At 48.8% G+C, this 26,651-nt stretch overlaps 1 protein-coding gene across 2 annotated transcripts; it reads left to right on the top strand.

The window, feature by feature from the left end:
- Positions 1 to 680: 680 nt before the first annotated feature.
- LAS1L (LAS1 like ribosome biogenesis factor) lies at positions 681 to 24,240 on the top strand (the record flags this gene model as incomplete). Of its 2 annotated transcripts, none has more annotated exons than XM_080719341.1 (14): positions 681 to 871; positions 1,860 to 1,985; positions 3,005 to 3,074; positions 3,820 to 3,901; positions 6,176 to 6,460; positions 6,600 to 6,646; positions 7,478 to 7,587; positions 11,618 to 11,703; positions 12,033 to 12,083; positions 12,379 to 12,585; positions 12,933 to 13,080; positions 18,041 to 18,576; positions 22,220 to 22,370; positions 24,123 to 24,240. In XM_080719341.1, the coding sequence occupies 14 exons, from the start codon at positions 681 to 683 to the stop codon at positions 24,238 to 24,240; spliced, it is 2,208 nt and encodes a 735-aa protein (XP_080575467.1). The 2 variants fall into 2 exon arrangements, with proteins under 2 accessions (XP_080575467.1, XP_080575468.1); XM_080719342.1 differs by lacking the exon at positions 24,123 to 24,240 and adding an exon at positions 23,490 to 23,583.
- Between the last annotated feature and the right edge of the window lie 2,411 nt (positions 24,241 to 26,651).

The raw sequence follows: 26,651 nt of genomic DNA, 5'->3' as shown, positions 1-26,651 counted from the left end.
AACTCAGGGAGACCCTGTTTCAAAATAAAGAATAAAAAATTGGGCAGGGAGTGCAGTTCGGAGGTCAAATGTCCCTGTGTTTCAACCCCAGACCCGCAAAAAAAAAAAAAAAAGCAATTTTTTTTTACCTCAACTGTAACTGTCTCTATGTGTTAGATATTCTTCTTGTAATTTTGCTTCAGTGACCAGTGTTTAACTCGATTAGGTACTGATTGGCGGAAATAATGACGCACCTCAAAGTCCATTTCTAGGAAGTACATCGGCAGACCACGATCCCTCCGCCGTCCGCCAAGGGGCGCAAAGTAACTTTTTCCTGCAGTCCAATCTGGGACAGATCTCTTTTCACCCTCCCAGAGTCACTAGGAAATTGGCGGAACCTAGAAGCTAAACGCCTGCAGGTGGTAGGGCTGCTTTGTGAAAAGAACACTTCCGGCCTTCCGGGACGTAATTTCATTTGTGGTAAGGGCGAGTTCCAAATACCACGTTCCGATTGGTCACGCTAAGGCTGAGAGGCGGGCTTGCGTCGGGGTCACTCTTTCCCATTGGCTGCAGGCACGGCGGCGGTTTGGAGTGAGAGTAGCACGTTGAGCTAAAGCCTGTGGATACAGTCGCGGAAAGGGCCGTGCATAAATACAGTTTAGTAAAGTATTGCAACTGTTGCAATTCTGGATCTCCGGGGGATGGATCTGATCTGGAGTGTGTGGTACGGGAAGTTCGTCAAAGAGAAAGGGTTGTCTCCCCTCTGGGCCCAGAGTATCGTGGTGGCCTGGCTCAGCAGGGCCGAGTGGGAACAGGTGACTGTGTATCTGTTCTCTGATGACCATAAATTGCAGCGGTATGCACTGAACCGCATCACGGTGTGGAGGAGCAGGTAAGGCGGCGAGTTTAGCTCTTTTGCCTGCATGCTGATGGTTTCACACCTCTTCCTTGTCGAGCTCCCAAAAGGCCCTATTTTCAAGTCTTCCCCTAAATTGCCTAATGTTGCTCCTTTCCCACGTGCCTAGGATAAAGTCGCAGCCAAGTTCTAGTAATAATCCTGTTTGTGGATGAAAAGTAAGGGCGTGTGTCTTAATTTCTTGTCGCATCTGTGAGGCATTATTTTTGGCACTGGGGATTGAACCCAGGGGCATTCTACATCCTCAGACCTACATCCTCAGACCTATTTTATGTTTTTAAATTTTGAAACAAGGTCTCGCTAGGTTGATGAGAGCCTCACTGCTTGATGAGACTCTCCTCAGACCTGCGATCCTCCTCTCTCAGCCTCCCAAGTATGGGATTCCAAGCGCGCGCCACCACGCCCAGCTCTATCTGCGAGGTTTAATCTTTAGTTCCTAAAAGTGACTTTTCCCGATTTGGAGGAGGGTGCCGGTGGGGCCACTGGGGCCTGAGCCAAGGATTAAGGGATAGGCTAAAAACTCTAGGGTGGATTTCAGATTTGAAATAGGGAGCATGGAAGAATCTTGTCCAAAAAATCATGTTTGAGTGTGGTGCCTCAGTTGAGTTGATAAGTTTGGGTCGGGGGCATACTAACAAGGAATACGGGGCCTCTCTAGTGGAATAATTTGGCGGTTTCAGGGTGAAAGAAAGGGGTGTGTCCACACAACGGTTGATTGGTGGCAGTTTGGTAGTTAGGTGTCCTGTGTACACCTTAGCCAGCCGGCCCCTAGGCCCTGTTTTAGTGTTGGATCCCACAGTAATTTCACAGACATTACCCTGTCTCTCCCACCTTCTTGTTTTGTATCTTCATGCATTCTTGAGACAGTACATGATGGGAGTATCCTGCAGCAACCAAGGTTGTGAGGTAGAGGGTGGACCATTTTAAGGGATCTTTATGATGGCGCTGGACTGTGGCCCTTTAGGTTAGGCAACGAGCTCCCCCTGGCAGTGGCTTCTACTGCTGACCTGATACGCTGTAAGCTCATGGATGTAACTGGTGGCTTGGGCACTGATGAACTTAGACTGCTCTATGGCATGGCGTTGGTCAGGTAAGACCTGCATGAGGTAGGAGTGGGGTTGGATTTGGGGACTGGAGGGGGTACGCATGTGATAAGCGAGGCTTGGCTTTGAGTGCTTCCTGAAGCAATAAAGCCCTGGGAGTTTTGAGTGTGGTTCAGCCTGTAATTGCTTAACTTCACAGCTTTTGACCCCTGCCAACATATTCTTTTTATTCTCTTTTCCTGAAAGCCTCCACTATTCCCTGTTTTCTTTCCCTCTAACCAAATGTGTGTGTGTGTATGTGTGTGTGCACGTGTGTGTGTGTGTGTGTGTGTGTGTGTGTGTGTGTGTGACTAGGGGTGGGGTGGGTAGAGAAGGAGTCAGACCAGGTGATCTCCATGGGTTTCTTCCAGTTTTGACAGTCTGATTCTTTTCTTCCCTTTTACCTCCTCACCCAGAGGAACTTTTATGAATTGTTCATGACAACTTGACTTCCTATGGATTTTCCAGCTTTGTCCCCAGATACCTAGCAACTCCCTTTTCCCCTTTCCCATGAACACTGAATGATTGCTGAGTTGTGGAAGTGAAGACATGGGCTCGGTGTTCCTGACTTACAGAATGACTCAGTGGTTCTAGTTGTCTCATCAACATTAGGAAAAAGGTTGCCACTGGGTTTGCTCATGTGTCTAAGACTTTCCTTATCTCATACTGTTATTCTTGTCTGCTTTGGCTTTGAGGCTTTTGCGTCCTTTTACCTTCTCTATTGGTTATCATCTGATATAGTCCTTTGTTCTAGTGTCTATAATATATATTCTAGCATAATACATTATTTTATGCCACGATTATTTTTCCTAGACCAAACTTGTCATCTGTTTGGCTTCTGTAGAGGGCAGATTCTAAGTAAGTGTTGGAGTGGGTGGAACTATCCCTGCTCTGGCCAATCTCAACCGGATGCACAGGAGAGTCAAGTAAAGGTTGTGGAAATAAAGGTGTGAGTCAGTAACTCAGCAAGGTGTTTTGAGTAAAACTGTTCGTTGGGCTGTGCCACTTATTTCTCCCCTAAACCCAGGTTTGTGAATCTTATCTCGGAGAGGAAGTCAAAGTCTCCCAAGATACCCCTCAAGTTCCTGGCTCAGGAGGTGCGTATAATAAAATGCCCATGCTCGATTCTCTCTCTACAGGAGGGCTCCCTAAACAGGGGACTGGGTAAGGTGTGCTCACAGCCAGGCGAGCTCATCACTACTAGCCGAGCCCAGCAGGAACCCTAGGGCCTTAGCTGCCAGCTTGAAAGAAGCAGAATTGCTCCCTTGCTATTCATTACTTGTATCTCAGTGGGCTTGGTCAGTCCAGATTGCTAGGAGTGGCCCAGTGAAGCTGAGGAGCCCAAAGGAAAGAGGTGGCAGTCACAGCGCTTACCCTTAGGGAGCTGACAGTTTGAGGAAGGAGACAGTTCAGCCAAGCAGCACGAAAATGTCACACATTCCTGCTCTGAGTGAGTAGAAGTGTGTAGAGGCCTGGAGGGCAGCTGTGGTCTCAGTCATCAGTAAAAAGTGTGGGATGAAGGGAGGGGTGAAGTGGACCAGGGAAAGGGCAGAGGGAGGCTGGAGAAGGTCATTGTTAATGCTCATTCGCAAAAATCTTTGTTGGAGGACAGTGGTTGGCAGTTGGGATAGGTGGGTGCCTTTTTTTTTTATTTTCAAGACCCATCTGTACAGAGGTTGCAATAAGAAATGATCAAGAGACTTGGTTTGACCTTGTCAGTAAGACTGGAATCTTCCCTCAGGACCAGTTTCTCTGTAAAATGGGAGGGATGGCCAAGCAATTCATCCCTGGGTGTCTTTCAGCTTTAATATTTTCTAATTTCTCTGCCCCCCTCCAAATCAGGTGAACATTCCAGATTGGATTGTTGAACTTCGCCATGAATTGACCCACAAAAAAATGCCCCATATAAATGACTGTCGCAAAGGTGAGTCCTGAGAGGTATACCTATCTTGGTTAACCCCAGGTGCCTGCCTGGGCTGGGTGGCATTTGGGGTATTGGGATGGGGAGGGGTATCTTACTTGGGGTCAGGGCTGGTATTAGGGTGAAATAAGTGAGGTACTCACCTTGGGCAACAGATCTCTTTTTGAGGGAACTGGGAATTGAACCCAAGGGCATTCTGCCTCTATGCTACAACCCCGGCTCTTTTATTTTTTTTTAATTTAATTTTCTTTTTGGTACTCAGGATCGAACCTAGGGGCATTCTGACTTTGAGTTGTACCCCCAGCCCTATTTTAGTTTTTGTTTTGAAACAGGGTCTCACTAGGCTGCAGACAGCCTCAGTATAAATTGATCCCAAATCTGTGATCCTCCTGTCTCAGCCTCCCAAGTGATTAAAAGCATGTGCCACCATGCCTGTATTATTATTTTTTTAAATTTTGAAACAGGTTCTTGCTAAGTTGCTGAGGTTGGCCTCAAACTTGAGATCTTCCTGTCTCAGCCTCCCAAGTACTGGGATTATAGGCATGTACCACCACACCGGCTGATAAATAAGATTTTAATGTGGAAAAAACTATGATGCATAAAATATGAAAAAATAAAACCAGGATTAATATCACTGATTGTTTTGGTTTTGGCTTCAATATGGCCTGGCAGGATACTGTTCTGATGTTCATATCCTGTTTTTTTTCTTTTTTTTATGGTATAGGAATTACAGGCAGGGACATTGTATCTCTTAGCTATACCCTGGTGCTTTTTATTTTGTGTGTGTGGTACTGGGGCTTGAACTCATTTTATCTCTGAGCTATAACCCCAGTCCTATTTTTTATTCTTTATTTTGAAACAAAGTCTCATTAAGTTGTAGAGGGCCTCACTAAGTAGCTGAGGCTGACTGCAAACCTGAAATCCTCCTGTCTCAGCCTTCCAAGTATTGGGATTACATGTGTGCACCAGCATGCCTGGCTTTATTCTATATTTTTGACCAGCTGAGGCTAGTCTTAAATCTGCAATCCTCCTGTCTCAGCTTCCCAAGTACTGGGTTACAAGTGTATACCAACATGCCCAGCTCTGAACCTGTTTTTTTTTTTAATTTTTATTTTTATGGTATTGGGGATGGAACCCAAGGGCATTCTACCTCTGAGCTACAGGCCCCCCCCCTTATTTTATTCTTTTATTTTCTTTCTTTTTTTTTTTTTTTTGGTGGTACTGGGGTTCCTGGAAGCCCTTCTACCTCCGGGCTACACTCCCAGACCTATTTTTTATACTTTTTTAATTTGGAAACAGGGTCTCATAAGCCAGCGCGCGGCTGGCTTCGAACCTGCGCGATCCTCCTGTCTCTGCCTCCCAAGCGCGGGGATTACAAGCGTGCGCCACCACGCCCGGCTATTCTTTTATTTTCAAAACAGAGTCTCACTAGGTTTTAGGGGACCTCACTAAGTTCCTGAGGCTGGCTACGAACTTGCAATCCTCCTGTCTCAGCCTCCCAAGTATAGGGATTACAAATGGCTTCTGATCCTGTTTTGATACCTAAATTACAGCTTGTTGGTCTCCCCTTATATTTTCCTCCTAGGGTGATGACTTATTAGCTTTACTCTAGCAAGGGTAGGAGGGATAAGTTGAGAGTTGTAAGTCACCATTAGTTTCATGAAGCCAGGAATTCTTGGGACATCCACCCCTTCCCAATTATGAACCCCCATTTTAACCTTGTCCCTTGTAACAGGGAAACAGGTCTAGAAAAGGGAAGAGACTTGGCCAAGGCTATGTAACTAGCTAGTGGGATGAGACCCCAGTTTTCCTCTTCTTTGCCCTTTGTTGGTTTTGGCATTCCATCTCCAAGTCCAGTAGTAGTATTTTTTCTAGAGAAGGTGCTGGTGAACAGGAGAAAACAAAGAACAGGGGAATAACCCAGAGTGAGAGGGGGTGTATCTGGGCATATGAGATTTGAGCCTTGGAGCCAACCTTCTTCCCTAGGCTTTTCCTGTAATGCTCACAAGATAAGGCTGGAGCTGGGCATGGTGGCACATGATTGTAATCCTGGTACTTGGGAGGCAGAGACAGGAGAATCGCAGGTTTGTAGCCAGCCTCAGCTACTTAGTGAGGCCCTCTGCAACTTAGACCCTGTTTCCTGGGGGTGTAGCTTGTAGGTAGAATGCCCCAGTACCACAAAAACAAGGTAAAGCTGGAAGCCCATAGAACTGGCAACCTGCTAATTGCTTGTCTGTGCTGGTCTCTGGCACTGGTTTCCTTCCTCCTCTCCTCTAGGCTGCTACTTTGTCCTGGATTGGCTCCAGAAAACCTTCTGGTCCCATCAACTGGAGCATAGTCTAAGAGAGACCTGGGAGTTGGAGGAGGACAAGGCGGAGATGGAGGAAGAATACCATGAAGAAGACAGGAACAGTGTTGTTGATAAGAGTGCAGAACAGAAGCGAGAGACTCAGGACCATGAGGAAGGGGCTGAGGCCGATGGCAAGACTGGTGGAGATAGTAAAGGCAAGGACGAGTTGGAGTCTCATTGGGAAAAGATGCAGAGACATAAGGAGTTGTACGGTAGGTGTCCTTGGGGCAAAGAGGGAGGGACCCATGAGCCTAGAAGGCTCAGGCTCAGGCTTTGTGATGGTTAGTTCCCTGGCTCTGCATTTCCTCTGGGACTGTGGTGCCCTATCTCTTTCTCTGGTTCTGTTTTCAGAAAGAACCCGGGACCTGCTGGTATCATATGAAGAAGAGCAGTTTAAGGTAAGAAAGTGCCCTTGACTTGGCATGCTCTCACCTGGTCTAGACATTTCTTCCCTCTTGCCAGCTACCTGAGAAGTCTTGAGAAGGAATTTGAAAGTGGCAAAGCATGAGGGAACTTCTCGGAAAGAGAGAGGGGGGAACTAGGAAGGAGACAAGAGAAGCAGAGTCCAATCGGATGATCCTTCACAACGATGGAAGGGAGCAGATGATGAAGTTTGTGGATAATCTGCCCTGTAGGTGGTAGGGAACAACTGGGTATGGGTACTTGCTCACTCCTGCAGTTCTGAAGCTGACCAGCAAGTGGGGCCCAAGAGCTTCCCTAGTTCAGGTGAGCCAGAGAGATGCTGTTTCAGACGGAAGGGATGTAGCACAGAAACTGGTTAGCTCAGCCCTCCCGTTTCATCGAAGAAACTGAAGCTTGAATGAGTGAAGGGACAAACCCAAGGTCACGTATACAGTCAGTGATAGAATCGGAAAAAGAATCTGGGTCTTTCCTTATTCCTTTCCTTGCCTCCTGCTAACTCCTCACCCTTGGGCCCAAAGGTCTCTGCCCATCTTCAACCAAAATGATCCCATTGGGTATCTCAGTATTAGGGTATCATTTGATTGGAAGCCACAGGGAATTTGGAGGAGAGAAAAGAAAGGAGGAAAGAGTGGCATTTGAGGGTCAGGTTATTTTTAGTTGCAGGGCCAGTGAGGGAATTGTGGGCCCATCCCTGCATGCCCTGCCCCATTCCCCAAAGGGCAGTCCATTCCCCAAAAGATCCTAGAAGGGTTGGGATGGGTTGCCTGACCAAACCAACTTTCTGATGAGACTCTTTTTGCTGGCAGGTGCTGGAGAAATTTAAGCATTTATCTCAGGCCATTAAGGCATGGAATTGCTCGTCCCCATGTGTAGAAAATATCCTGTCAGAGCTCAAGTACCTTATACGGGAGAACAGGTATGTAACAGCCAGGGGCTGCCTACTCTAGGGTAAAGGGTAGCAGCCTCATTGAAATATGTTACTTTGTCCACCTTTCCAAACTCTTGTTGTAGGAAATCTCAATGGTAATTCTGATCCTTCACAAGGTGACCCCCTACCCCTGGTCTTTCCAGCTACCAGATAGGGCTTGCCTACTGTGACTCACTAGAATGGCCAGAGACAAGAATTTGCAGTCATTTTTGGCCAGCCTACTTCCTCTCTGTTAGGTGGGATGTGGCATTCTGGGCAAGTAGGAAAAGCCCATGATCCTTAACATTTCACTGTGTAGGCCTTGTTCCAGTCTGACGTAGAAGATAGATGGTAGGCACTGCCAGTCCATTCTTTCAAATTGCTGTTGGGGGTATCAGCATCCCTTGGGGAATTTTGGTTTGGGGGACAAAGGAGAGGCCTTCTTAGGACCTGGCTCTTAGAAACCAAGTTCCTCCCCTCTCTATGGCTGTGAACCTTCTTTTTGTGTGTGTGGTATTGGGAATTGAACTGAAGTGACATTCTACCTTTAAGCCACAACCCCAACCATTTTTATTCCTTATTTTGAAATGGGCTTGCTGAGGTCCTGAGATTGGCCTTGAACGTGAACTCCTCCTTTCTCATTGCAAGTACTGGGATTACAAGCATGTGCCAATGTGCCTTGATTTGCCTTCTTCCCCCTACCCCCAAAAGCGTCCAGTTCAACCAGAAAAGAATATATTTGTTCATTCCTCTCTCTTCCCTTGCTCTTGGGGTATTCTACCTAAATTCAGCTGAGAAGAGCTTTGAGGAACCTTCCACTAAGAATCTGTGGAGGCACTGAGCATGGTGGCTCACTCCTGTAATTCAGTACTTGTGAGGCTGAGACAGGAGGTTCAAGGTTAGCTTCAGCAAGTTTGTAAGACCCCATTTCTTATTTTTAAAAATTTGTATCTTTTTAAAATTTTTTATTGAGGCATTATATTCATACATCATATTGGGGTAAAAAAAAAAAACTAGTGTGTACATACATGTACACATCACTTTTTTAACCCCTACCCAGTACCCACCCCATTCCTTCCCCTTCCCTCCTTCCCTTGCTTGGCTTAGTGGTTGACTTCAATATGTTTAAGTACATTGTATGCTTTAGAGAATTTCCTTCTTCTCCCCTCCTTTCTCCTCCTTTAAGTTGTCTTGTTTGTTCATCTATAGGATTTCCTTTTTCATTTAGAGTTCCTCCTATGACCCATTTCTCCTTAGCTTTCACATATTAGGGAAAGCATCTGATTTCTTATTTTTTGTGACTGACTAATCTCACTTAGCATAAGACTCTATTTCTAAATTAGAAATAAATAGGGATAGGAGTGTAGCTCAGTGGTAGAACACCTGTGGGTTCAATCCCTAGTTAAAATACAAAACCAAAAAAAAACTATACCTCCCTCCCTCCCTCCCTCCCTCCTTCTCCCTCCTTCCTTCTCTCCCTCCCTCCCTCTCTCCCTACATGGAGGCAATGCTAGACCTTCCTAGCTAGGCAGAGTTGGAAAGAATCTGGGATAGAACAGAGTGTGGGTAGGTGGAGGGGGGCAGAGCAAAGCTGGAAGGGGCCTACAGCATAGGCTCAGATTACCCCGGAGTCTTCATTTCCAGGACAAGATTAGTTCCAAATGTACTTTGCCAGTGTCTGCCCAGCCTAGGGCAGTACCCTTTAGCAAAGAGGTATGCAGAAGCTGGGAAAACTGTCCCTGTACGGTGCTGTCTGCTTGGTAATGCTGAACAGGTAGCTGGTCATCTGCTTTAAGTGTTCTCCTTGGGTACTCCCATGAGGAGATGAGAGGTGGAGGGAAAGAGTATTTCTTCCCAAGTCTAGTCTGGGGGGAGGTTTCAGAGTGTGGTATCAATCCTCCAGGCATTGGGATACCTTAGGAGCTATTTTTCCTGCTCTAGGCCTGGTCATTTGGGAAAGATTCATGGGAATCCAGTAACTGGAGGAATCCGCTTGCTGTTGCTGTGTTTGGTTTGGGCTAGATGGGGATGGGAGATTACCTCTCTAGTATATTTCAACTCTAAATTTGTTCTGGATTCTTGGAGTCCCTAGCAAAAAGACCTATGCCTAGTTACCGGTGAGGCTGAGGCAGGAGGATCAAAAGTTTGAGGCTGGCTATATTCGGGGCAAGAGTTGAGTCCCCATGGTTTCTACTTTTAGGATCTAAAAGAAGGCAGCCAGGGAAGAGGGGAGTTTTAGGGAACTGAAGTCTAAAAGCTCTTGACCACAATCCCAAGCATTTAACTCTTTGTGGGCCTGGGGCTTTTCTCCATCTATGTTCTGAGGATTTTTCAGCCACTACTTCCCTCATTATGGGCCTTAGATCAGTATGTGCTTGGTAAATGCACATCCAAATTCCAGTGATCTCAACCTCTGGCCTAGCTTCTTTCCCAGGAACTGAAGCCTAAGATCTGTCTCCTATTACATATCCTCCAGTGCTTTGGCCGCTTGAAGCAGAGACATTAGCCACCTTGGGAAGAGGCAGACAAGGAAGAGGGGATTTTGTGCGCTTCAGTTTACTAAACTATCATCCTGATTGTTTATATTCTTGTGGTACTGGGGATCAAACCAAGGCCTGGTGTATTGCTAGGCAAGTGTTCCAACATTGTATTGTACTCCTAGCTCTATTTTATTTTATCATATTTTATTGGTACTGGGGATTGAGCCCAGAAGTTTTCTACCTCTGAGCCACAATCCCAGCCCTTCCTAATGACTTATTTTTGAAATGGTATTATTAAGATGCTAAGGCTGGCTAGGAACCTGCCATCCTCCTGTCTCAGCCTCCCAAGTACCAGGATTATAGGCATGTGCAACCATGACCAGCTTTATTTTCGTTAATTAATTTTTATGCTACTGGGGATTAAACCCAGGGGTACTATATCATTGAGCTACCTTCCCAGCCCTTTTTTATTGCATAGGGTCTCGCTAAGTTGCCCACGCTGGCCTCAAACTTGTAATACTCCTCCTCAGGCTCAGCCTCCTGATTCTCTGGGATTATAGGCATGTGTCATTGCACCCAGCAAAGTACCTAGAGAATTTTGTTTCTGTTGTGTGGTGCTGAGGATTGAACCTGGGGCCTGGTATGTGCAAGGCAAGCATTATCCTACTGAACTTTGTTTCCTACCCTTTTATTTATTTTTTTCTTTTCATTTTTTGGCATTGAGGATTGAACCTAGGGGCATTATTTTGAACAGGGTCTCGCTAATTTACTGAGGCTGGCCTTAAACCTATGATCCTCCTATCTCAGCCTCCCAAGTACTGGGATTACAGGAGTGTGCCACTATGCCTGGCTTCCCCACCCCTTTTCTATTTTATTATGAAAATGGGTCTTTCTTAGAAGTTACCCAGGTTGGCCTTGACCTTGTGATTTTCTTGCCACAGCCTCCTAAGTAACTAGTGTTACAAGTGTATGATACCCAGCTCTTTATCATCGTCAGTGGTAGTAGCAGGGGCATACTAGGGATTGAATGCTTGGGGCATTCTACCTCCAAGCCCCAGCTCCAGCCACTTTCATTTTTATTATGAAACAGGGTCTTGCTAAGTTGCTGAGGCTGGCCTTGAACCTACGATCCTCCTGTTTCAGCTTCTTATATACTGGAATTACAGATGTGCACTACCATACCCAGCTATTATTATGTTTTTTTTATGGTACTGGGGATGGAACCCAGGGGTTTTCTACCTCTGGACTATACCCCCAGACTTGTTTTGTATTTTATTTGGAAACAGGATCTCACTAAGTTGCTGTGAGCCTCACGAAGTAGCTGAGGCTGGTTTCGAATCTGTGCCATCCTCCTGTCTCAGCCTCCCAAGCACTGGGATTCCAAGCGTGCGCCATCATGCCTGACCTCTGTTATTATGTTTTTGAGATAGGGTCTTGATGTTTTGCCCAGGCTTGCCCCAAACTCCTGGGTTCAACTCATCTTCCCACCTCAATGTCCTGAGTTGCTGGGAATAATGGTATATACTGCTATGCCTGCTTAAACTAGCATCTTGTTCCAGGAATGTTGTGCTGGATGCTTTTCTCGATGATGGCTTCCTCATCCCCACATTTGAGCAGTTGGCAGCTTTGCAGATAAAGTATGAAGGTAGGGTCCTGGGAGCTTGTTGCAGCCTTAGAGTTCTGTGTTTCCTGGGAGGGAACATGTGAGGTGGGCAGTAGGGCCCTGGGTGTGGGCTGGAAGACCCTTGGCCCTCTTGGCTGAGCTGATCAGGTAGCCCAGCCGATGTGCAATGGTGGGACTGACCTTAGGTGGCCTGGGGTTGGGTTGGGTTGGTTGGGACGGGTAGGGTTTGGAGAGTCTTAACAGCATTATTATACCATGTTAATTGTGATTTAGCCACTAGCTAGACAGCTAGAACAGCAGCACTGGAAGGGCCTTGTGAGGTCATCTAGTCGAACATCCTCATGTTACAGATGGTCAGACTGAGGTCCAGAAAGGGGAAGGTACTGACCCAAAGTCACACAGTGAGTTACTGACAAAGTTGAAGCTAGAACAAGAGTTCTGTTTCTTTTGTACTCTGTTGGAGTTAATTGTTGGTTGCCAGATACTAACTGGTTTCTCTTTCCCTGCTGTTCTGCTCTCCTCTTTCCTGCTCTTCTGCGGTGGCAACTCTTGTTGTTGGCGGGGCTCGCGCGCGTCTGCTTTCTGTGCGTGTGTGTCTCTGTCTCTCGCTTTCCCTTGCTCTTGTGCTCTCGCTCTCTTGCTTTCTCCTCATTTCCGTTGCCCGCCCCTCCGTCAACGGTGTCCCTCACAAACCAGAAAACACGAACTTGAATGACGCCTTGGTGCCAAAGCCATTCTCTCAGTTCTGGCAGCCCCTCCTCCGGGGCCTGCACTCCCAGATCTTCACACAGGCCCTATTGGAGAGGATGTTCTCTGAGCTGCCTGCCTTGGGGGAAAGTGGGATCCGGCCCACCTACATTCTTAGATGGACCGTTGAACTGATCGTGGCCAACACCAAGACTGGTGAGGGAGACTAGCCCTAGCCCCAGGGCCTTAGGCAGCCCAAGCAGACACATCTGCTACAGTCCTCAGTGCTCTGCTGAAAAGTACCAGGCAGATACCTCCCTTGTTAAAGGTGTGGGTATGCCCAAGAGGGCCCTGCGAGCAGCAGGGCACAAATCTCCCTAGTCCTTTTTCTTCTCAGAGCCAACTAAACTGGGCTGTGGCAAAGTACCCTGAATACTTTGGGCAGTTGGGATATCTAGGGTGGGGAATCTTGGGGGCTGGGGAGGGCCCGAGCCATATTCCTCAAGGTGAATGGTTGGGAGTCGCACTGGTTTCTTCTCCTCAGGCCCTCTCTTTTCTCTTAGGACGGAATGCACGCCAATTTTCCGCAAGCCAGTTGGAAGCCCGAAAGAACTGGAGGCTGTTCACCTCTCCTGTCTCCCTTGACTGGCCCCGGGTGGTTGAGTCCTGCTTGGGCTCACCTTGCTGGGCCAGTCCCCAACTCCTTCAGCTGTAAGTCTCTTGAATTCCGTCTGGTAAGAGGGTGAGGCACTGTAGGCCTTGGGGCCACAAGGCCTTAAAATGGTTGAATTGGAATGCCATTTTGAGGACAACTAGCCCAGTCCCCTTCCCACTGATAGATAGGAGCTGAGTCCAGAGAGGGGAGGGGTAGAGTATTCTCACTTAAGATCGTACAGCTTATGACCTGGCTAAACTGAGTCCAGTGTGAGAATGTTTAGCACAGTGGCCTGCACAGAGTAAGTGCACAATAAATGGTAGCTGCTGTTTTATTATTGAACCCAGGTCTCCTGACTCCAAGCCCAGTGCTGTCTCTACTAATCTTCCCAGAGTATACCTCTGATAGTTGCTCAACAACCTCCAGTGGTTCCCTATTGCCTTCTTGGCAAAGGCTGCTGGAGCAAAGGCCGCTTAGCCTGACATTCAAGACTTTCTGATTCTGGCCATGCCTGTCGTTGTAACTGCACCTTTCCGAGTCCCCTTTATCTGCCCTGTGTTCTGTGGTCAAACTGAATATTGCACTGGTTCCTGTAAAAACCTGTGGTTGTTTCCCTTTCCTTTTCTATGTCATTTCCTGACCTCGAGCCACTTCCTTCATTCTCATGGAAGCCTTCAGCACCTGATCCTCTTCTTGCTTTCTGGAACAATATCCCTTTCATTTGGGTGACCCATCTGACACCGCAGCTCCTCAACCCTAGCAACTTTCATTCTTCACTGTACTCAGCACCCCATTTCCATCGCTCGGAGCTGTTCTGCCTCTGAAAGCTGAGATCACAACATTCCACTTGGTGCCCATCACCTCTTGTTGTTCAAGTTCTCACCCTTGCATCCCATGACACATGTTCTTTGCCTGAAGTCCGATCTCATCCCTCCATCTCCTCCTTCCCTCAAACTTGCTTCCTCCCGATCCTGTCTGTGGTTGATCACTTCAGCCACACACCATCAGCACCCTCAGCTCTGCCCATCCTTTGGCCGCATTTGACTTGCAAACCCCCAAACTGGGATTGATCCTCCCCACTCTGCTTCCCCTGCTCCTCAGCCTGGGTAGCTGAGCTCTGCTGGAGAAAGTGACATAGCCCTGCGGATTGCTGCCACTGCAGAGGTATGATGTTTAATCTTGGGCCAGGCCTCACTTCTGTTTGTCTGAACTTTCGCTTGTTTTTCTGACTACTTTCTCTCCCATTCCCTGACTGTTCTGAACCCTTACTGCTCACCTCAAGTCCCTCCCCCTCCTACTTCACCCTAGCTTCCTGGAGCGCATGGAGGCTTCCAACAGGGCCCCCTCGACCTGAGTTCCAGCCCTCGTGAACTGATCCGCGGCTGCAGTCAACCTCGCCCGTCTCAGGATGAGGTGGCCTTGCCTGTCCTCAAAGCCTCCTCCGCCCGTGCTTAGGAGCCACCTCTGCCAGTATCCCTGGGCCTCACCCCAGCCTCTCCCTTGCTCTGCTGGCCTTTGCTCCTCAACCTCTGAACGTGCCTGGGGTTTTTTCCCCCATCTAAAATACCAGCAATAACACCATGAGCAAATCTGCTCTGACACTGCATCCCTCTGTTGGGTTAGCACAGCTTACCACTCCAACCCCATCTCCGAAGAGTGGTGTTCACTCAACAGTCTCCTTTTCCTCCCCGCCCTCTTGCTCCTTAAATTACTGTAAGTTGGCACTTTCCCCCAAGCTGCTTGATCTACCGAGCAAATCCAGTGGGTTCCAGTCAGTTTCTCTGTCTGCTACATTGATACCATTTCCCATGGCCTCCCAGAAATGACTAAGCTCATTACCAGTCCTGTGAAGAGCTGAGGCCTAAATCCTCTTTATGTGGCCTAGGCCTTTCCCTCACAATTTTGCCCGCTGTACTGGACTGCACGCTGAGCATCTCTCCTTTGGTTGGCCCGCAGGTGCCTCAGTGTGACCAGGACAATTGGTCATCTTATTCCCCAGCCCAACTCCAAAATGATCTTCCTCCTCTGTTCCCTATCTCATTTGGTGGCGGCACCATCTACCGCGTCCTGTTGATTCCCGAACACTTTGCGAATCTGAGGTTGTGTGTTGCCATGTCTACTCCCTAGTTGTCTCCTTCCCTCTATCAGACTAAGCTTTTCCAGAGCAAGGGTTCTGTACTGGCTCTCTACCCCAGCGTACCACAAAAGCCCAGGCACCAAACAGGCCTCAGTAAATGTCACTGAACTGAACCATGCTCTGCTGTCTCTTTGCTAGCAGTGCTATCGTTGGTGGGAGCTGACCTGTATCTGAGGAATGAATGAAGTGGGAGACTGGATGCCAAGACCCTCTTAGTCCCTCGATCCCGCTGTTGAGTCTAAAAGTCTTTCTTGAACCCTTATGGTATCGGGGGCACATTAGGGTTTGTAAGCTAAAAATTGTGACCTTGTAGACAGAGCGAAGTCAAGACCTCCAGGATATGGAACTGAACCAAACAGCCACACTGCCAGATGTTTGGGGTCTAGACTAGAAGTGACGTGGATGGGAGGGAAAGTGGGAGGAGAACCAAGAGGGCCTGGAAGAGTAAGGAAGAGCATCACAGAGAATGCATTTGAACAATTCAGGGAGGGAAAAGAATAAAAGAAGTTTCAAAAGTGTGGAAGGAACATGGCCTGTGTATGTACCAGGGTGGGGGAGGGAGTGAAGAGAGCAGCATGGAAAGGTTTGGATAGGTGGCCTTCAAGGTACTTTCCAATCCTAAGTGCCTGCAGAGTGGAAGCTGCTGGTTTTGGAGAAGTCTGGACCACAGAGATCTCCCAACCCACGCATACCAGAGGGATGTGACATGCCAACAGTAACAGCGGCTCACTTGGGTACGATTCCTTATGCACAGATCCTGCCTTTCTCAGCTAATCAGTGAACTTAATCCTAATCACCCCATTACACAGAGTGGAAATCAGAGGGGATGTGCCTAGGTATTATGCTACAAGCCAGAGCTGGAGCCAGAATCCAGGTAGCTTGTCCTTAGTCCTATATTCTTCCCTGATGTTCTGAGAGATTGTACTAGTGCACAAAGCATCTGTTACTGGATGAATTCAGAACTTGGCTTCTGTTTTGCCCAGAGGAAAAATAAAAGATACCACTGGCAATTAATATCAGGCATGGTGCTAAGTTTTTTTGTTTTGTTTTGTTTTGTTTTTAAGCACAGCAGTCTTGGGAGATAGAGGTAGAATACCATTCTTTGATAAGACATTGAAGCTCTGAGGAGTGAAGTGACTTAACAACGGTCATATGGTTTGCGGACAGTGGGCCAGGGATCTGGGCCCAGGTCCTGCGAGTCCACAGTCCACCATCTTTCCATTAGCTCGTACTTGTGACCTTCTCAGTCTCGAGCTGTGACCAGGCATGCCCGAGGAAGGAGATGACTTTCAAGATTCCTATCACCTGTGCACCTTAATGGTCAGGCTAGACAGCTGGAGATAGTGGGTGGGCAGTCATAAACACTGGAGATACGGCTTCTTGCCAGTACCAAGTGCCTGGGAATATTTATTATTAATCACACTAATGGAACATACTTAGAGGGCAGCGAGTTTCTCTCTGGCTTTTCCGCTAATAAGCTGGAAGCTTTTCAAGAGCTTCCCCACGCCAGCTGATATCAATCCAGCTTGAGCCAGGGTCCTCTTGAAATGTGAAATTAGCCCTGCAGAAAGGGTCTCCCAGGGAGTCCCCAGCCCCCATGGAGAGGGGCAATATACAGTGGAGAGGGAAAATGGCCTGCTGGGCTCACGGCCCCTCCACCAACTACGCAGTTGATGCTCGGGCCACCTAGAGGGACACTCGGTCCCCACCCTGACCTCGTGTCCCCAGTGCCTGGATGTCCGTGCAGTGCCACGCTGTACGTGAGGTGTGCTCGTCCCCTTCCTCCTTCGTGGCTCTGTGTTGGTGGTTTTGTTGTCTGCGCCGTCCGTTGTGTGTACAGTGTCATCATCTTAATTCCCTTCTAACTGGCCCTTGCCATCGGTCACCAACCCCCGCTGTCTGTCTGTCCTTCATAGCTCCTCTCCTTCTCATCTCCACTGCTAGTGCCCTAGGTCAGCCCTCACCAACTCTGGCCCCAACTGGCCTCCCTGCCTTGGGGCTGCCCTGTGTGGCCATCCTCCATGTGGTCACCTTGGTGATCTTCAGAAACAGTAACCTGCACCCGTGACCCCGCCCCCTACACACACACCTTCCTCCTCAGCCTCCTCTTCCTCCCACAGCGCCTCAGCACAGGCCGCCCCCTCCAGCCAGGCACTCACCGCACGCGGCACGGTGCGCTTGCTCTTGTCTGGTGCTCCTGGCCTCACCTCCAGATGAGGTCTTCCCTCAGGCTCTCCTCCCTCCTCATGCGCTCTGACTCCTCCCAGCTCCTGCAGTGGCGTTCACTGGGCCTCCTTCCACATCCTGCTTTGTCTTGTCAACTGCTGCTTTTTTCTTTTCCTCCATTCCAGGCTGGGCTGTAGCTGTTCCCGTGAGGGGATCCCACACTGTGTTCCACCCAGAAGGACCCCAGCACACTTGCAGGCATGCCGACGAGCTCAGGCCAGATTGCTCAGCCAGGCGAGAGGAGAGAGGGATCTGCCATTGTCATTTCCAGCCCTTCAGGCCTGTTGGCTAGTTTGTGTATTTATGTAGTGTTTCAGTGCAGAGTAATAGCTATCATTTACTGCATGCCCACTATGTGCCAGGCACTGTGCCAGGCATTCTATGTGAGCTCTCTTCTTTACTCCTCCCAAGAAGCCTAGAAATTAGGTGCCATTATTGTCCTCATTTTACTGAGAATGGAAGCGAGGCACAGAGATAACCACAGAGCCTGTTCAGGTCTCATGGTGCTGCTGTTTCTATGTTGTCTGCTCTACTGTGCTGCCTTTCAGAGGCTGGTGTGGAAGCTCAGGGACCAAGGTCTAACCCTGGAGTGTTAGGGTAGGAAGTGATTCAAGATTTTGAATCTCTCCTACCCCATCCCTCCTTCTGCTCAGCGTCTTCAAAGCCATGGGACAGGTCTTGCCGGACGGGGAACAGGAGAAGCTGCTGCGCATCTGTTCCATTTATACCCAGAATGGAGAAAAAAGCCAGGCAAAGGAGGGCTCAGAGGCTGTTCCCACTGAGAAGTCGCCATACACATTGGACAGCCTGTACAGGGGCCTCAGACCGGCTGGCTCTAACTGTGGGTCGGAAGGAAAGGCCCCGCAGCAGGAGAAGCAGGGCACCCCTAATAATGTCATCGAAGGAAAGGAGAAGGAGGTGAAAAAGGTGTCGCAAGACCAGATGGAGGAAGATGAGGAAGAGGAAGATAGTAACATGGAAGAGGAAGAGGAAGAGCAGGAAGAAGATGACGAGGACGACGACGACGACGATGATGATGAAGATGAAGATGAAGAAGAGGAAGAGGAAGAAGACAGAATGGCGGTGGGGTCTTTCTCCGACATGCAGGAGTCCCCTACCGTCCAGAATGCCAGGCTCCTAGCCCACAAAATAGAAGCTTTGCAGGGTTCCACATGGCAGGTTAGTTCAGGTAAGGCACCTGAAACCCATTTTCTTCTCTCACTGATTTCTCCCCTCTGGCTGGCCTTTGAGGCTTGCTTTCACCCTATGGAAGAGATAGAAAGTAGCGGCAGGGAGCCAGTATGGGGCAAGCCCGGGAGGCTGCTGGGTACAGGGGTGAAAATGGTTCCCCTCCCCCTTAAGATAGAGCATTGGGCCGCATGCCTGTGACCCCAGTACTTGGGAGGTTGAAACAGGAGGCCTTACAGCCTCAGCAACTTAGCAAGATCTCTTTCAAAATAAAATGGGCTGGGGGGTGTAATTCAGAGGTAGAATGGCCCTGGGTTTAATCGAGCCAGTTCCAAGAAAGAAAAAAAAAGGTTTGTCAAATATAGTGAGCATATCCATCTGGAGTGGGTGGAGTGGATGTGGGCACTGAGCAGTAACACAGGTGGGAGAGAGCAAGTAGGGGTGTATCTGTATATGCTTCTGTGTATGTTTTTAGGTGTAGTCAGAAAGGGCCTTTTTTTTGTGGTACTGGGGGTGGAACCCAGAGGCTTTCTACCTCAGGGCTATACTCCCAGACCTATTTTTGGAAACAGGGTCCCTCCTAAGTGCGGGGATTTTTTTTTTTTTTTTTTTTTTTTTTGGTGGTACTGGGGTTCCTGGAAGCCCTTCTACCTCCAGGATACACTCCTACGGGCTATACTCCCGGACCTATTTTTTAACTTTTTTATGTGGAAACAGGGTCTCCTGCCAGCGAGGCTGGCTCCAAACCAGCGCGATCCTCCTGCCTCCACCTCCCAAGCGTGGGGATTACAAGCGTGCGCCACCATGCCCTGCTGGGAAGGGCTTTCTGAGTACACATGGAGGCTGGCTGGTAATGGGACAGGATTTTGCTCTGTATATCAGAAACAAGGAACCTTGGGCATTCATTTAGAGAAATTAAAAGTGAGATGAGAAGAGAAAATGAGTGATGTATTCACACAAGTTCCTAATCCTGGGGAGTGCAAGAATGGTTAATGAGGGAGGATAAGGAACATGAATTTGCTGCTCAGATGGTAGTCTGTGTGTGTGTGTGTGTGTGTTTCCAGGAACTGAACCTAGGAGTAGGTTCTACCTCTAAGCTAGACCCCCAGCTGTATTTTATTTTTTTATTTTCAAATAGGGTCTTAACTGTGTTGTTGAGGCTGTCCTCAAACCTGTGATCCTCCTGCCTCAGCCTTCTAGGATTACAGGCATGTGTCACTGCCCCCAGCTGAGGGTGGTCTTTTGAGTATCTTCATTTAGGTTGAGGAGCAGGAACCCTGATGCAGGCAGACCCTGAAGGAGTGACAGAACAGTCTGGTGTGCATGTTGGTACATGTGCGTATGTCCACATGCTGGAGGCAGGGACTTACCCTGCATGCTAAAGCCTGATGGGTAGGGAGAACAGCTGGCCACAGCTGTCCTGTAAGGTTGGCGTGGTGGGAGTGAGATGAACCAGGAAGAAGGAAAGGGATGTGTTCATGGGGAGAGATGCAGCCTTTTCCCTCATGTGGATGGGTATGGAATGGCTGAGGCATAAAGGCCCTAAGTGGGAGTGCTAGGGGTGGGTGAGCACATTAATGTCTGTGTATATGTGTGTTTGTGCCTGCTGGATAAGCCATGATACAGTGACAGAAATCTCTTAGGGCAAAGAAGGATGTATTTAGGGGTCTTCATAAATAGCTAAAAGGAGGGCATGGGCACAGGCAGAAGAGTGTGTGTGTAAGAGAAAAGTTGGAGCAGTGAAATAAGTCACCATGAAGTGGGTTGTAGTATAGCTGTATGTCATGGTCATGTATCTTTTTCAAAGAGGAGGTGGGGTCACTGAGATTCATGAGGACCAAGGTGTTTCTATATGGGGGAGAGTGGCAGCAATGAGAGATGACGGCATACTGAGTGGTATGGGAACAGGCAGTGAGAGCCAGTCAAATGTGGCCTGTGTGTCCATGCTGTCACTAAGGGGACATGTATAAGGGCATCAAGCTAAAGTGTCAGGGGCAGCGATATAGACAGGGCTGAGTATGTAGTGATGAGGAAAGATGGTCAGGCTGATGTCAGAGCTCAGGGGTTGAGCAGCCCCTGTACACAGAGGTACCTCTGTGTCATAGGGTGAGACAGGGCATTATGAAAGGCATAGATGCCTATAAAAGAGCTAGGGATGATGGGGAGGAATAGAAGGAACCTATTTTCTTCCTTCCTTCCTCCCTTTCTTCTTTCCTTCCCTTTCTCTCTTTTTTTGGGGGGATGGTGTTGGGGATTGGCATGATGCTAGGCAAATGCTCTGCCATTGAGCTACATACCCTGAACCCATCTTTTATTTGTGTGTGTGTGGTACTGGGGATGGAACCCAGGGACATTCTACCTCCGAGCTACACCCCCAGCCCTATCTTTTATTATTCTTTCTTTTGAAACCGGGTCTCACTGCATTGCAGAGGGACTCACTAAGTAGCTGAGGCTGTCCACGAACCATGATCCTCCTGCCTCAGCCTCCCAAATGCTGGGATTACAAGTGTGCGCCACCATGTTTGGTGCATCTTGTTTTCTTTTTCTTTTTTTTTTGTGGTACTGGGGATGGAACCCAGGGGCTACACCTCCGGCCCTATTCTTTATTCTGAAACAGGGTCTCACTGAGTTGCAAAGGGCCTCACTAAGTAGTAGCTGAGGCTGTCCCTGAACCACGATTCTCCTGTCTCAGCCTCCCAAATGCTGGGATTACAAGTATGTGCCACCACACCTGGCTCATCTTCTTGTTTTTAATTAACGTGTAATTGTACATATTTATATGGTACAGTGTGATAATTTGATACATATATATAATGAGAGAATAGCTCTTGAGGGACTTCTGTATGGGTTAGAAGGAAAACTGGTCCAGGTGTGACACTTCACATAATGCCAGGGGTATTAAGACAAAGAATTCTTTGAGTGTCAGATGCAGGAAACCAGAAACAGAATCTACTTGGAGGAGCTCACAAGTGAAGGCTTCTCTTGAAAATATGGGATACATTTGTGTAAGGATGGGGAAGAGAGATTTAATATAGTAACTCTGTGTGGAGCCTGGATTACATGCCTGTAATCCCAGTACTTGGAAGGCCAAGACAGGAGGATCGTAAGTTTAAGGCCAGCCTGGGCAATTTAACTTAGTGAAATCCTTAGCAGCTGGCGAGGTCGCGAGGTTGTGTGAGACGAGGCAGTGAGGTAGGAAGAGGAGTCTGTGTTCATACGGCATGTCTGCAGAGGTGGTAGAAGAGTTAACTATGCTGTAACTATGAGTAACTATGCTGGTTTGTGTGAATACATAGAAGGAAGGACCATAAAGTGTGTGGTGGCCAGGTGCAGTGGCACACGCCTGTGATGCCAGCAATTCAGGAGGCTAAGGCAATAGACCTTGTCTCACATGGGACTGGAGGTGCAGTTCATTGTTAATCATTCCTGCATTCAGTCCCCTGAGGAAAAAAGAATGTGTGATGGAGCACCAAGAATGGGAGAGGCACTCATGAGAAGTGGTAGAGAGAGGGGTGAGGCTGGGAGCGTGCAGAGCCCATACTGAGTGGGCTAGGGGGACTGGGTGGGTGGACGGGTTGGTGGGTCTGCACACCAGTTAGAGAACCACCTCCTCAGCTCAATCTTTCCGTCTCTTTGCTCCGCAGAGGACGTGAGATGGGAAACGTTCCCTATAGGCCGGATGCCCGGTCAGACTGAGGACCCAGCAGAGCTCATGTTGGAGAGTTACGACACTATGTATCTTTTGGACCAGCCCGTGCTAGAGCAGAGGCTGGAAGCCCCAATGCGCAAGACTGGGTGAGTGGCAAGACTGGGTGAGTGGCCGTGGCAGCAGGATTCCTCACCCCTTTTGTTTGCTATCTGCGGGAGGGAGAGGAGACATAATGGGTGGGCAGGTGGCTGGGCCCTCCCCAGGACTTCATGCCCCTAGCATAGGGAGCCAGTGAGGTAGTTAGATCTGGTTTCACACCCCTTGCAGATGGGGCCCAGTTTTGTGTGCAGGTGGGTGTGCGTGAGTGCGTGTGTGCGTGTGTGTGTGTGTGTGTTTTGGGAGGAGAATGGTTTGTAGCTTTTGGTGAATTCTTGAAAGGCTCCACTATTTGTGAAAGGTCAAGAGTAGATGCTCTAATCCAGCTTTCTTCTGTTCCTGAGGAGGAAACTGAGGCCCAGGAAGGGGAAGGGATTTGCCCAGAGGTGCAGAGTACTACTCAGTAGACCTCCCCACACTGTCCAGCACCTTGGTAGCAAGGCCTGCACAGGGCTCCATGCTTCGAAACTCGCCTTTGAATCACAGGCGTGGGAGCCTTGGAGTCATCAGGGAGCCAGGAACCAAGCAGCCCGTGAGGGGCTATGCTGGTAACACAAAGAAGCCGGTCCAGAGCCCATTCCGGAATGCTGGGCCATTGTGACAGGGAGAATCTTGTGAGTACCAGAGACAGACTGCGGGCCCCTGAAATGGAGAGTCCATCCCCGTGTGGTTTGCCTGCTCCCCAGGAGATGAGCCCCTCTTCATCTGGGAACTGTAGAAGAGGGCTTTAGAACCCTGGGGCCTCAGAAGCTGGCCAGGCCCAAGGCAGTGCTGTGGACTCTGAGGCAAGGGGACAGCAGGCCTCTTGGAGAACCAAAGTAGTACCAGGGGTCTGGGAGACCCCTTCTCCCTTCAGTCCCCACTTGCCCTGGGTGAGGCTGGCTCCCTGAGCACACTGGGGTTTCCCGGTACGGTGGGTGGCTAGAACTGTTAAATCCTAAAGGAAGCTGATTCGCCCCTCTCATACTCCTCCCTTTCAGCTCCACCCTTCACTTGGCTGTGTGGTCTTGGGCAAGTCCTTTCTCATCTCTGGACCTCAGTTTCCTTGTTCTGTAAAACTGTGGGCAATGGGCAGGATGTGACTAGATCATTTCTAAGGGCTTTTTCAGTTGCAGTAATATAACCATGGATCTACTTGAGGGGAAGGATGATGGCTTTGCTCTCAGCTGTCACCTCATCCATCAAAGCTGGAAGGACCTTTGACCTGCAGGAACAGGAGAAGCAAGAGTGTTCTGAGCCGGGCAGTTGTCTCCCTCAAGCAGTTTTGTGATGGGGTGGGGGCTGGGCCTGACACCAGAGCCCCAGCCTGGCCTTGGGCCCCTTTTTCACCTAGGACATGAGGAAGGGGTCTGCTCACAGTCTTCTGGGCTCCAAGCTCTCAGCCCTTGGAAGGAGGCCCTGTTAGGTACCCCCACTCTTGGGGGTGGAGTGGTTTGGGGACTTTCCCTTACCCAAACAGCTCCTCTGGGTTTTCACCTGGTTTCTGGGCTTTTGTCCAGTTTCTGTGCGGGGCTGTGTAATACTTCAGTTGAAAAGCTCCACTCTCCCTTCCCTCCCTCCATCCCTTGACTTAGGAGAGGGCAGAGTTCCCCACCCTGGACCCACCCGAAACTGCTTCTTGGATTTGCTCTGGTCTCTTTTGTAAAAAGCCAGGCAGGAAGGAGTGCCTTTCCTATATGAACCTGTTGAGTCCCTACAGATCCCCAGAACCTCCCACCTGACTGACCTCACTTTCTCCACAGCACACTGGGCCTAAATTGTATCGGCAGCGGCAACTGCAGCAACAGCAACGACATTGACGGCTTTTTCTGGAGCCAGGGTCAGCTGCATGGGCTCAAAAGTGGCCTGCAGCTCTTCTGATGCAGGCCTCGGCGCGTGTTCGTCTACCCTGCCTCAAGGACACCTGGTGTTCCACGGTCCAACCTGGGAGACTGCCCAGATCAGCTGCGTCAACCCACCTTTCCACCATCATGGAATTTTGAGGAATTTTGAATGGTTTTTTTTTTCTTTTATTTTGAGAAAACAATAAACAGACAAATGTAGTTTCAGTATTCATGAGATAAAGGGGGTGTGTGCTGCAGCAGACCAGCATAGTTCTCCTTTTCCCATGGGGGCTTCAGGGAAAGGGGTGTGGGATAACAGGGCTTTGAGCTGGGGTTGGGTTCTTCTCTTTTTGTTTTTTACTAGGGATTGAGCCCAGGGGCATTTTACCCCTAGTCATACCCTAGCCGAATTTTATTTATTTTGAAACAGGGTTTGGCTAAGTTGCATTCCTCCTGTCTCAGCCTCCCAAGTACTGGAATTACAGGTGTGTAGCACAACACCTGGCTTAGGGGATTAGGTTCTGAAGCCTCATGGGCCTGCTAGCTCAGATTGCTTTCTGAGCCAGGCACCCCTTCTTCCAACCTAGCCGCTCAAACGATTTCTGCACTCTCAGCTTTACTATAGGGTCAGGTCACTAGGAAGCATCAGGCCTCAGAAGAGAGGCATTGCTAGCCATGGTGGCTTGCCAGCAACCAAGGTGTTTGGTCCCCGGAGCCTCCTTGACAGTGGAAAGAAGACCCACATTTTCCTGCTTATCTCAAGGGCAACAAACAGTTAAAAGCCAGAGATAAGCCTTTCTTTGCTTTTTGGCTAGGAAAGATAGACTTGCCTGCAGTGGGGCTTAGAGCTGGAGAAATGGCTTAGGTATCGACCCAGAACCCCTTCTCTGTGGTCATACCATCTTAGCCACACTTGTCTCACCTCAGGGTGCCTGTCCTTTGTTAGCCCCTAGCTGCCGAGGGATGGGGATGTATGAACCATGTACTCAGCCCTCAGCCTAGGAGGAAGGAGAGAGCTGCCCAGTGATAAGCCCATGCCTCTGCTAAGTGCCTTAAGGGATTTTTTTTTTTTTGGTACTGGGGATTGAACTCAGTGGCATTCTACTTCCAAGCTGTACCCCAAGCCCTTTTTAATTTTATTTTGAAACAGGGTCTTGCTACTTCCTGAGGCTGGCCCCAAATCTGCGATCCTCCTGTCTCAGCTTCCCAAAGTACTATGCCAAGAAACATTAAGGGATTTCTGCAAGTGTCTGTGCAGATGGTGGCAAGGGCTTGTGCTGTGATGCCTGTGGAGATGAATGCCGCAAGCTCTACATTCTTTGTTTCACCACAGCAGCCCTGACTTTATTTATTGTGTGCATATTGGGGTCCTACATAATACTGTGTGTGTGTGTGTGTGTGTGTGTGTGTGTGTGTGTGTGTGTTGTTAGAAATTGAACAATTGAACCCAGGGGCATTTTGACTCTGAGCTATACTTCCTGGCCTTATTTACTTTTTTTTTTTTTTACTCCCCCCCTCTCCCGGTACTGGGGATGGAACCCAAGAGCATTCTACTTCCAAGCAACACCCCCAGCTCTACTTATTCTTTATTTTGAAACAGGCTCTCACTGAGTTGCAAAGTGCCTCACTAAGTAGCTGAGGCTGACCACAAACCAGAATCCTTACTTAAGCCTCCCAAATGCTGGGATTACAAGCACACACCACCATGTCCAGTTTTATGTTTTATTTTGAAACTTTTTTATTAAAGGAGGGTATCACTAAGTTGCTGAGGCTGCCCTCAAACCTGCAATCCTCTTGTCTCAGCTTCCCAGGTACTGAAATTATAGGTGTGTACCACTGCACCTGGCAAGAAAGTTTTCATGTCTTAATTCATTCTCTGAGTACTTCCTTCTCATGCTAGAGTCCAAGTTCCCCAAGATAAGAATGATTTTTTCCTGTTCTAGCTGCATATAGGCCAGGCTATTTGCTAGTCAGTAGGAACTTGATACACATATGCTTGAGGAATGTGAGGAGGCAGCCACAAACAGAAAAGGTTGAGAACTGAGAACCCTTAGTTCCACACAAGATGACTATAAGATTCTCACCGGGCATGGTGGCGCACGCCTGTACTCCCAGTACTTGGGAGGCTGAGACAGGAAGATCAGGTTTGAGGACAGCCTGGGCAACTCAGCAGACCCTGTTTCAAACTAAAAAATCCAAAGGGCTCAGGGTGTAGCTTGGAGGTAGAGTGCCCCTGGGTTCAATCCCCAGAACCAAGTGCAGACACACAAAGAGATCTGCAGATTGATGAAAAGTCCCTTCCAAAGGTGCCCCCAGGGCTGCTCTCTGTGGCTGCCATCATGCCTCTGTGTAGAATGAGACTGGCCTGGAGTGGGGTGGGGGTTGAGTAGGGAGGCCCAAAGGAAGAGTGGACGACACTGATAAGGGCTTGCTGGCCTGGGAGTTGTG

Source organism: Muscardinus avellanarius, assembly GCF_963383645.1.
Source record: "Muscardinus avellanarius genome assembly, chromosome: X".
Classification (NCBI taxonomy): Eukaryota; Metazoa; Chordata; class Mammalia; order Rodentia; family Gliridae; genus Muscardinus; species Muscardinus avellanarius.
Note: the sequence above shows the minus strand (reverse complement) of the source record. Positions and strands in the feature narration are given on the sequence as shown.